General features: G+C 53.5%; 1 protein-coding gene across 1 annotated transcript in view; it reads left to right on the plus strand.

The window, feature by feature from the left end:
• The first annotated feature begins 10461 nt into the window (after positions 1-10461).
• The window catches only part of PRRX1 (paired related homeobox 1), a 34033-nt gene continuing 32487 nt past the window's right edge, over positions 10462-12007 (plus strand). Inside the window, exon 1 of the mRNA XM_030455300.1 lies at positions 10462-10991. Coding sequence (XP_030311160.1) covers positions 10751-10991 — 241 coding nt within the window. The 5' untranslated portion in view covers positions 10462-10750. The remainder of the gene's footprint in view (positions 10992-12007) is intronic.

The following is a 12007-nucleotide window of genomic DNA, read 5'->3' on the forward strand; positions in this document are numbered from 1 at the left end:
TTTTCCTCCCCGTCCTTTCCTCTGTACATAGAGCCACTTCTTTTTCTGATGAAGTTAAAGACTCAAGTTCCCAGGAAATCCAAGTGGAGTCCTGGGGGCAGAGGGGGGGAAGTTTTCCCCAGTTTCATGGCAAATGTTTGCTTTAGCAGGGAATGCACTTCTCCAAAGTGAACCCCAAAGCCCAGAAAGGGCTGACCAAGGAATTTAAAAGGAGAAACACTCGGAGTCAGGGAGAGGCGTAATAAAGTACAGGTTTGTTCTGTAACAAATTCCAGGGCTTGCAAGACTGTTTTCAGACATATGGAAGTCCATTTAGGAGGAAAATTGGTTGCAGCCGCTGGTTCAGAACCTGTTGGAATCAGTGGAAACGTTTCCATTGTCTCCTCTCCTGGAGAAATGCTGTTCCTGTCCTTGCTCCCATCCCTCTCCCGTGCTGCTTCTCTGGGCCATGTGGGTTTCATCTCCCTCAGAGACATGTAAGGCTTTGGCTGTTTAATGGCACGGTGTAGCTATGTGGACAGGACTGGTTGATTTCTGCTTGATTGGCTACAAATCAGGTAACCAACGCCTGGGTTGGGAGCAGCTGCCTTGGGAAGAGTTCCCTGGGTGCATCTGGCTCTCCCCTTGCTGAGCCAAACGTGGCTTTAATCACATCAGCTCACTAATTTGTGCCCTTCAAGAAGAGCTGGGAGGAATGAGGGTCTGTGTTTTGACAACCAGCAGATTTCTTTATGGCTGACCATAATTGCTGGGCTGTCCCTGGGAAAGCACACTCAGTAATTGCTTATCTGGATGGTGCCCCCCTTCAGCTATTGCAGCATGAAACCCAGAGCCAGGCTGCCTGCAGAGGGTGGGCAAACCAAACCCTCCAAGAACTGATTTTAAAGGATTGACTCCTCTTCCTCTGACTCCCAAGAAGGGGGGCACAGAAGGGGATGGACACTCACAAGCACTCCCTGTTCTCATAGGGGATCCCCTCCAGATCTTCTTGTGATCCTACCATACTTCCTGACACCTCCCACTGAGCCCAGGACAAGTCTTGGGGGCTCTGACCCCCAAGAAGGGCTGAGAGTCTGCAGAGCAAGAAGTGGTGAAGCATTTCAGCCCCTACAAGGAAACATTGCTATTTCTGAGCTGGAGCTAGGTTTGGGAGAGAGAGAGAGCAGGAGATGAGATGTGAGGTGCAGGATGGAGGTGGTTTTCTGCTTGCAAACAACACCCATTCCACTGGAACTGGTCTGAAAGAGGCCCTGCCAGGCACACAGAATGTGTCAGCAAGCAGCTGAGCTGGGCTTCTCCACAGGGCTGACACCTGGGCATGACAGAGTCATGAAACCTGAGGTGGAAATCCTGACAAATCCATGAGCAGCAGAGGCAGAAACCTGGGATGGAAATGCTGACAAATCCATGAGCACACAGAGCAGGCTGAGAGGGAAGGCCTGGAGCTCATCTCCCCCTCTGCCCTTCACTGCCCCTCAGTTCCTTCTCTTCATGGCTGCCTCACTTCCCTGATGCTCCACACACCCTTTTGGGATGAGATGTGCTTTCCTAGGAGGTGCCAGCCTCCTCCTCCTGTTTGCAATGGCAATCCCAGTGCTGCCCTCATCCTCAGAGGAACCAAACGTGCCGAGAGGAAAATCTTCTTCAAAAGTGATTCTGGGTATCAGCTGGCTCTGTTCCCCTCCTCCCTTCACTGAACTGCAAGTTTTGTGGCAATCATCTCCGGGTATTCTGGACAATGAATGTGTTTCTTGTCATGTAATTAAATTACTCACTTTAGGGGAAAAAAAAAAATGTGGTTTTGTTCCCATTACAAAAACAAACAAGGACTGATATTTATTACAGGCCAAGGCTACTCAACAAGTGTTTTCTGCAACTCTAATAAATTGCTGAAGAAAGTTTACAGCTGAGCCCTAAAGATGGTTTAGTTTTCCAAGTGGCTGGGATGTATTTATTTCCCATTTTCTGAAGCCACAGCATGGTGAACAGCTCAACGTGCTCTTCCCAGACGGTGTCAGCCCCAGCCCGTGCTCTTCACCCCGAAACAGTTAACCACTTTTTAATTAAAACCATGCCAATTCTTCATTTTCAAGCTTTGCATTTATTTTTCCCCATTTGCACAGCCTACCATTTAGTGTTTCTTCCACTTCATTAAAACTGATTCCAACAAAAAGAAAAAGAAACAAACCCCAACCCAAACAACCAGCTAAAAACAAAGCTAAAAACCCCAGCCGTGCACCCAGACCAAACGAGACAACATCCAGCAAGGAGCTTTTCAAGCACACAGGTTTTTGGGGTGTCAAGGGGATATCTGTGAAGCAAAGGGCAGGGCAGGTTAGTGATGATTGTGCTTGACAGCCTCAAGAGAAAACCTTTTCCTCTGAACAGTGGGAAGGAAGAAGAGGTGGGCTGGAGAGAAAGCAGCAGGAAAGCCTGAGGACATCAGCCTCAAGATTGGAGATGGAGAGGGATGAGCAGTGTCCATCAGCAAGCAGGTCAGAGCATCCCTGAGCAGCACCTCTGGTGTCTCAGAATCTGCCAAGTTGAAGGGATCCATCAGGATCACCAAGTCCAACTCCTGTCCCTGTGCTCTCCCAGAATCAGATCCTCCTGAGAGCATCACCTAAACCCTTCTTCAACTCAGGCAGGCTTGGGGCTGTGACCACTTCCCTGAGGAGCCTGTCTGGGTGAAAGACCTTTGCCTGGTACCTAACCCAGATTTAGCATCCTCCCATTGCCCCAAGTCCTGTCTGTGGCCACAGGAGTGAAGGAATCGGTGCCAGTCCCATCTCTTCCCCTCCTGAGGAAGCTCCAGACTGCATTGAGCTCACCCCCCAGCCTCCTTTTCTCCAAACTGAACAACCCAAGTGACCTCAGCCACTCCTTGTAAGTCACCCCCTCCAGAGCCTTCACCATCATCTGCTGTTACTCATGCAATGAGGAGCTGAACAGCTCAGCAGCCAGGGACTCTCCTTCTCCAGCAGTTTAAACATGTCCCTCACTTCAAGCACATCCTTTGTGCATGAAGATGATCCAGGACAAATGTCCCTGTGGGAGCAAGACACTTAAGTACAAGTTGGTTGTTAAGTAGATGCTTAAGTGTTTGGCTGGATTAGCTGACTGGTATTTAAATGTTTGCTTTTTGAGAGAGCCCCCCCCCAAACATTAGAAAGTTGATTTTTTTTTTTCAGTTCATTACTGGGCCTGCCAATGACATCATTCGTTTGCAAGATGAGAAAAAGTGTTTAAAGGAGATTAAAAGAAAAATTAAACAAGACACAATTTTAATGACCACTTGCAGAGGAGATTTATGGACATGCATAAAGCTGCTTTCCATGGGAGAGGGACTAAGCTTTTAACAGTTACCTTCCTTTGGATTTTTTTTTCCCCTCTTGCAATATAATACCCACAAATATTTGTGAGTTGTGACTGTGCTCCAAAGGGTTAGTCCTCTTCCAGAAAGGGGAAGGGGGGTGGAGGGAGAAAAGACAAAAACAGTGGTGCCAATTTGTCTGCCCGGACTCTGATTATGGGAGGTTGGGTTTTTTTTTTCCTTTCCTGCAGGGGAGAGAAACTGCTGGGACTCTTTTTCTCTCCAGGGTTAGGGATATCTGATATCCAGCCCAAGAGCAGTCCAGCAGACTGAACTTTCATCTCCAGCAGTGAGGGATTTAAAAAAAAACAAAACAACAACCCAACAACCCAACAAAACAACCCAACCTTGTGGATAATCTCCTCAGCTAAATTTGCAGAGCTGGGGAGTTTCTGCTGGGGGAATTAGGGCCATTTGAAGATCTGATTGTAGAGAGCAGAGATCTTCATAACGTGCATGGGAGAGGGAGGGGATCACTTGGGGGAATGGAGGTGGTTTCAATACAGCTCTTTATTTATTTATTTGCATGCCCTGGGCCTTGCCCTCCTGCCATCAGCCTCCTACCCACTCACCCTCGCTGCTCATTAAAGTTCCCAGGTCACCTCTCAGGGCTTTTTTTTTTTACCCTGCCCAGTAATAAAACCCTGGTTAAACTGCTGCCTTATCCAAACCCCTCCTGCAGCCAGCTCTGGAGCCAGCTCAAGGCTGAACCCCTGGGAACTTGTGGCTTAGCTCCCATCTCTCTTGGCCAGCTCTGCTTAGCTGGCCAGGGGGCTTCTTGGTGCCCCCAAGTAGCCAGAGCAGGTGAGCAGGGAGCCTAAAAGGGCCCCAGCCTGGTTTCTTGCTAGGCAGAGTCCTGATTCTTGAGGCAGGTGACCCCACTAAACTCCTTGAAGGGGATGGAGCAGGCATAGTGTGCTGAAGATCAGTGCCATCACCTGCAGGACTCTGCCCTATGCTCACTGGGGCACAGCCCTGGGGGGGAGAGGTTTGTGCTGATACTGCTGCAGTTTCCTGGGGAAATCCACAAACTCCTGTCTTACACTGTCTTGAGAGAACCCTACGTGTGCCATCTGCTCCCTCCAGCCTAGATGTGATGCTGGGCTTTGGGATGATGCCAGGGCAGTGAATGGGATCATCCCATTCAGTGACACCTCCCCCAGCAGAGACAGCCCCTGGGCCCTATTGCCAGGAGCCACATGGGTATCCCTGGCAAGAGCAAAGCCAGGACACTAAAGAGCTGAACTCTAGTGCAGATCCACAGCCTGTTGGGGCTGAAGATAAGGACAGTCACTTCCTCATAGCTCCTTATCCTGGTTTGAGAGGACCAGGACAGACAGAACCTGCCTGGGAGCCCAGCAGCAGCTGCCAGGCTGTTGATGTGGCAGTGAGAATAAGGAGCAGCTGAGTCCAGGGGAGGAGAGGATGTCCCAGGTGACCCAAATGGGCCAAACACTGCTCCTCCCCATGGGCTCAGGATAAAATGGGTCCCAAGAGAGCCCTTAGTTAGTATGCTGGTTGAATGGAGGTCTTCCTGCTGCTCCTGTTTTCCTCTCCAGAGAAGCCCATCCCTCACCCCACAGGTCACCTTCTCCCTTCCCAGGTATGAGCTGCTTGGTTGTTCTCAGACTGTTGCAAGCTGTCCCCAAGACCCTGGGCTTGGGCACCCCCATCTCCTGCCCAGTCCAGTCTGGGACCTTTCTGGTTGGGAAGTCACTGCCAGCTGAGTAGGGGCAGGCTCCACATTTACACATTTGGATGTCCATTTGTCATTTGCTGTGGCTACCTCATTAAACCTACCCAAGGTTTTTCTTCCAGCTTTAAGGTCTCTCTCCCTTACTCCCTTCTTCATCTTCCCTTGGGAGGGCAGTGGGGAATAACAGAGCAGCTGTCCCTGTTTATTTACTGCCTAACACCATGATGCTCCTCTTCCACTTGGTGGAAAGCTTCTAGAAAAAGAAATTTCTTGCCATTGCCAGCTGGTGACTGTGCTTGCCATCCCTGCTGAAAGCCAGGTGGCAACTGCTGAAACTCTGTCTTGAAATCTAAAAACTGGGACTCAAACAATACTGATGAATGAATTTCCAGCCCCTGCCTCCACTTGTGGGTTATAAATTCCAAGGGAAGGGCTCCAGCCCTGGCTGGGCAGGGGGAGGCCTGGCCAAGACAGACTTGAAAGGGTCAGAGCCCTGCTAGTGAAAACTCCAACCCAGCTGCCACCACCCTGAAAATCAAACCCAGAGACTTGGGAGTACTCCCTGGGGCCATCCAGATGGGACTTGGCAGAAGTATCATTTATGAGGAGTTTTTCCTGGCTGTGTTTGGCCCACAGCTCCTTCCCTACCCCTTAGCTGAGCCTGCTGCATGGTGCCACTTCCCATCATGGTTCTGTTGGTGTGAGGTGGCTTTGTCCTCCCCAGGTAACACATCCCTTCCCTTCCTTCCTTACTCTCACCCCTGGGTAGGCAAAGCTGGCAAACAGAAACCCCCTTAGCTGCTGTCATGGGGTCACATCCATTATTCCAAGTGGTATTGAGCAAAAAGAAAGTACAAGCACATGGCCTTGTCCCACCATGGAGTCCTGTGCGTGGTGTGTAAGTCACTCCTGCTTCAAGTTCAAAATCTTGGTGTCAGTTCCATGATATTCCTAATTAAGTTCCTAAAGTCTAGTATTTTATCACCCTCATGAGCCAGTAACAAGCCACCTTGCTCTGACTGGAGATGTGATAGCACTTCCAGGAATGATTGTGATGTGTGATGTGTGGTGTGTGATGTGAACTCAGCCCCTGGTTCAAAATATTATGTGGAGGAACAATAAATCTCAGTTTGAAACTGCTGCCCCATTTAAGCTTTGATTAGACTCTGATGGTCTGTTCACCCTGGAGCTGCTGGTATTAATCTGCATGCTAAACCCCAATTATAAACTGCTCATGGCATTTCCAGACCATATCAAGATGTTTGGCATTAAAAGAAACCCTGATGTTGAGTTTACAGCTTGAAATGAGTGTAGGCTACCTGATCCCCACAGACCTAATAACTCACCTCTGTGTGGGAAAGAAAGGAAGAAAAGAGAGAGATTTGGGCCAAGTGGGTAAGCAGGAGTTTGTGGGGGAGAAGTCTGGCTCCAGACTTGAGTGTGCATACATCATAGGAGCACAGAGAGTCAGGGCTTGGAAGGGACCTCAAAAGATCATGGAGTGCTCCAACCCCCCTGGCAGAGCAGGGTCACCTCCAGCAGTCACACAGAACACATCCAGGGGGGATTTGGATGGCTCCAGGGAAGGAGACTCCACAAACCCCCTGGGCAGCCTGAGCCAGGGCTCCCTCACCCTCATAAGGAAAAAGTTTTTCCTTATATTTACGTGGAACCTCCTGTGCCCCAGTTTGTACCTGTTGCCCCCAAATGCTGACGGATGTGTAAGGTGATAACATCTGTATTCACATGTGTTCCTGTAGGTGCTTTCTGTCCCCAGCTCAGCACAGTTCTTATCCAGCCTTGGGCAGAGCAAGTGCCAAAAGGCTTGAGGCCAGGAGAGATGTCAGTGATCCCCCAAGATGGGGTGAGGGGAGGGGCAGTTTTGATGTGGCTCCCCAACACCTGGGCATCATCCACGGAGTCCAACAGGGGGATATCACTGGAGTGTCACTGGACTGGGCAAGGGATGGGACAGTTTGGATGCAGCCTGAGAAGTGGCCAAAAGCAGAGAGAAGCTCTGGCTTGATCCCTCTTATCAGCTTGGCCCTAAAAGCTGTTGGCTGGTGTTTTGGGGTGCAAAGGGGTGGAGGTTTATCTAGGAGTGCTCCCTCTCCAAAGTGACTGTCACTATGGGCCTAGGAGAGGAGAAAGCACCATCTGTGCCCTCCTGTCCCCTGGGTCACCTGTCTGAACTGCTGGAATCCAACCATCCTTGGTGCCTCCCTGCCTCCCCCAGTGTCAGTTCCAAGGAGTGGGAGCTGGGGATGTCACTGCTGCCCAGATGCTCTGAGTGTTTCTTCTTGGGTTCTGCTTGTTGTACCTGAAAACCATCATCAGTCAGGCTTCTGTGTGTGCTAGGAAGCTCCTGCTCAGACAGATGAGAGGGTGAGTGGAACATTTCTGAGGGCTTGTAGCTTACTTGACTAGCTCAGAGATTAGACCTGGGAACCACAGGAATTTCCAAATGCTGGATTTCAATGGAAATTGCAGGGATTGGGGCATGCCCTCGAGTTGAAGTTTTTCTCACTGACACAGCAGCTTGTGCTTGTAAGTTTCTGTGAGAAAAGAAAGGAGCAAATGTGCTGGTCAGCTGCAGAGGTGCAGGGCTTTGGGCTTCCCCTTTTTAATATGCAACAGGGACAGGGAAGAGTTTGTGGTTTCTGCCTCCCCTTCCCTGAGAATCAGATGCGGTCACAGCATAGGAGATGGAAAGCTGGTGAGTGGTCATGTCCTTCAGAATTATCATAGAATTGTTCAGGCTGGAAAAGACCTTCAAGATCATCAAGTCCAGCCTCATCCTAATGCTATTACTCTGTTCCCAGTGACCCAAAACAAGAGGCAGTGTGTGAAGAGCTTTGGATTCCAGCAGGTCATGGTGTGGCTCATATCCATCTTATGCTTATTTATCCTGCAGAAACTCCTGGAGACCCCAGGGAGAGTGCATGGGCTGACCACTGGAGACTCACACTGGGAGAAACTGATGCATCTGAGCTGGGTGGCAGCTGCACCATCCTCTTCTGCCTTCACTGCTGCTGGCTGGAGGGAGAAGATGAACACTAGAAGGCAATACCCATGAGCATTCAGGTGAGGTGATAATATCTGGACTCTAACCTGAAATTTTCTGAAAGTTTGATTCAAGTTAAAGGAACCAGCTAGCCAAGGGGTATTTTATGCTTGTCCTCTGGAGACAGTCCTGCTTCTGTTGTAGTGGCAGACTGCAAGGCCCTGGGAACCCCTGGGCTTGCTCACCCAGGAACTCAGAGAACATGTCCTTCATCCCCTCCCTCTCCTCATCTTTCTGCTTCTTTCTCTTCATTTGTCTTTGTTCATGCTCTCTCTGGGTCACTTTGGTCTGTCACTTCTCATGTCACTGATTTCCTGCATGTAAGAGAGAGCCTCTCCCTTTGCAGCAGATGCACACAGATGTTGATGTGCTCACCCACAGCACCCCTGTGTTTTCACCCATCATCTTTCCAGGGCATCTGCTGGTAATTAGGTGTAGAGGTCAAACTCTGAGACTGGAAAGAGAGAGGGTTTTCTGAAGGATACCCTTAGACACGGGGAGAAACAAGAGATAGTTCTTAGCAGGGATGTCAGTGAGAATATTGGTGAGGGTGGCACAGAGAGCTTTTGTTCTGGTGGCCCCTGCTGTCACCCCCCTGGCAGAGGCTGCCTGGGGTTACAAGCAGCCCATGCTCTGCCTTCCTCAGTGGAAAGGGATGTTAAATAGCTGGGACTTCCCTGCACCCACTCAGAACAACCAAGTCAGCTGCAGCCTCCTTCTGAAGGAGAACAAGGAGAAGGAAAATAAAAGCCAGTTTACCAGGCAAGACAGCAGCCAAGTCCTTGAGAAAGGCAGGGAAAAGGGTGTTCCATGCACTGAGCAGCCCACAGGGGTGTGTTCAGATAACCCTTTTGCAGAGCATAGAAGTCGTGTACACCCACCCACCCTGCTGTGCCTAAACCTGGAGACCCTGAGAGCCAGGGTGAGAGATGCCAGCATCCCAGAGGCAACCCTGCACACCTCTGTGCAGGCACAGCTCCTTCCTACCCAACACCTGGGCACACCCTGCAGGACATCCCACCCAAATGCTCCTTCACATGCAGAAAAAGGGCTGCACCAGGGAGCAGTGAGGCACACACTGCTCTGTACCCACACACAGAGCAGGTTTTGGGTGTACCTACACCCACCCATTCCTGTGCACACATACAACCTTGTCCCAGTGCTTTTCCTGGCCTTTCCAGCTGTGCTTACCCCCAAGCTGGGGACAACAGAGCCCTGCAGTCCTGCCATGCTCATTTGGGTCTTTTGAGACTGTAAAGGGTAAACTAGGGACCTGGGGAGGGTAGGGGGGAGCCTGAAAGCAAACTAATGATGAAAATGTCTCCTCCATGCCTGTGCCTTAATTAAATGCATGGAGAGTCTTGGGGAAGCACATCTGTTTTCAATCTGGAGCCCTTTGATGGCATCAAATGTTCTTTCCCTAGATCAGGGGGGATGGAAATTCTGGGCTGGCTGTGGCAGCTCCAAGCCCAGGCTCCAGCCACCAGGACACAGTGGCCTTTCCTGGCCTGCAGGACCCTGTCCCTGGATGCCAGCCCTGTGGGGCCCTTCTGTGGAGAGCCAGGGTCTCTTTGCACTTGTACCTGCTGTGGGTCACAGGGACAGCCAGGCCAAACTCCTGGGACCTCTTTACTTGCTGGCCCAATGAGCTCCAAGGGTGTCCTCCTGTCTTTCTCTTGGCTGTTTCTCTTTTTGTTCCCTTTTTTTCTTTCCACACTCCTTTTCTCTTCTGCTCTTTTGCTTTTCCACTCTTTTCAGTTTGCCTTCTCTTCCTTAGTTCTCCGTTGCACTATTTTCCCCTATTTTCCCTTTTCTTTCCCTCTCTCCCGTTCAAGCTTTCTCTTCTATTTCTCTTTGCCGACTTTTCATCTGCATTTCTCATTTTCACTACTTCTCCCCTCTGCCCCGGGAGCCTCCCCCAGGACTGCTCCCACCCTTCCCCTCCAGGTGACAAGGACCCCCCCATACCCCCCAAATCCTTTTGCTCCCCTTTCCCCCCCCCCTAATCCGGGGCTCCCCCAACAAGGACCTAACGAGCGCGGCGGGGCCGGCGCTGCCCCAGCCCGTCCTGGGGGAAGCCGAACCGGTGCCACGTCCCGGCGGGGCCCCGCGGGCCGTACCCCTACCCTACCCTACCCCCCCCCTCCTCCTCCTCCTCCTCCTCCGCTCCCCCGGGTGCCCGGAGCGCCGCGGAGCCGCCCCCGCTGTTTGAAGTGCGGGGAGGGGAGGGCAGCGCAGGGGCGGAGGGAGGGAAGGAGGGAGGGAGGGAGCCGGCGGCAGCGGGGCGGAGGGACGGGGCGCACCCGCCCCAGCAGCCCCACAGCCGCCTTGAGCCTCCGGACCGGCCGCAGCTCCCTGCTCCGGCGCCCCGACCCGGCCACGCCGCCTCTGCCCTCCGGCATGTTTTAAACCCGGCCCTGCCTGCTCCCCTTCGGGCTTCCCCTCCCGCCGTCGGGTATCACCCCGCTTTTCTCTGCCCCCCACCCCTCAGCCCCCTTCGGTCCTTGTGCATCCTAACCCCCCCACCCCCCCTTGGAAGGGCCGGCGGCTGGGGGGGAGCGGGGGCGGTGGGCGCCCGGGGTGGGGGGGCGAGGGCAGAAAAGCCCCGCTCGACACCATGGCGTCCAGCTATGCCCACGCCATGGAGAGGCAGGCCCTGCTGCCCGCCCGCCTCGACGGCCCCGCCGGCCTGGACAATTTACAAGCCAAGAAGAACTTCTCCGTGAGTCACCTGCTGGACCTGGAGGAGGCGGGCGACATGGTGGCCGCTCAGGCCGACGAGGGCGGCGGAGAGCCCGGCCGGAGCTTGTTGGAGTCCCCCGGGCTGACCAGCGGCAGCGACACTCCGCAGCAGGACAGTAAGTGCGGGGACATCCCCCCCCCTCCCTTCCACACCATCCATCCCTCCCTTCCACCTCAGTCCATCCCTGCCCGGGGCTCCGCGTGTGCCGCGCTCCGGGGGAACCCCTCAAGGAACCGCCGGCCGGTCCCGGGTCCGGTTGGTCCCGAGCCCCAGCCGCGTCCCGGCAAAGGGGGAGCGGTGCGGTGCCGTCCGCCGTGCCGCGCTCCTCGGGTCCCGCAACGCGCTGCTCTCTCCGCTTTCGGGAGACCTGGGCAAGAGCGACCCGGAGGGGCAGGGGGAAGGTCCGGAATGAGTCCCCGATTCCGTTTCTTGCCGGGGATGCTGAGACGGGGCTTGGCTGGACGGGACAAGGCGCAGCCCGCGGATGAGCATCTATCAATCCGTCAGTCCATCCATGCATCCATCGCCTGTCTCTCCATCCCGTCGGAGCTGGGACCGGCGCCGTGTTTTGAGGGACACCGGGAAGCTGCTCGGGGCTGTGTCTGGGTACCGGGGATTGTCCGACGCCCTTCCCGGAACATCGCGGCTCTCAAACAGCCCCAGGGTGCGTGCGCGGCTGCCAAGCGGAGTCTCCTGACTCTGCTCCGAGCTCCGCTTCTCCCGGTGCGGGCCTGATCCTGGCCTTTTGCAGCCCCGGCGGGCAGGGCAGGGCGCAGAGCTCCCTCTGAACGTCCCTTCCAAAAGGTTCCTCTTTTGGGTGCGCTGGGAATAAAACACAAGTCCCGCGGCGAGGATGGGCGCCGGCTCCGCGGCGTGTTCCAAGCGCCTCTTGTAATTTTCCTAAGGGCGGAAAGGGAGCGGGGTGAACCCGAGCGGGGTTAGGTGGGTGTGCAGGGCCAGCAAATCCTCTTCTTCTGCTTTCGGATAAAAATCCACATACATCCCCGGCCGCAGACACTGGCCGTAATTTTCGTTATGAGCTGCGACCATTCCCCGCCGTGTCTTCCGTGGGGTGGGCTGCGGACACGGGGTATCTGTCGAGGGACCCCCTCCAGTCCTGGCGGGGGGGAG

The sequence above is a fragment of the Calypte anna genome, chromosome 8 (assembly GCF_003957555.1).
Source record: "Calypte anna isolate BGI_N300 chromosome 8, bCalAnn1_v1.p, whole genome shotgun sequence".
NCBI lineage: Eukaryota > Metazoa > Chordata > Aves > Apodiformes > Trochilidae > Calypte > Calypte anna.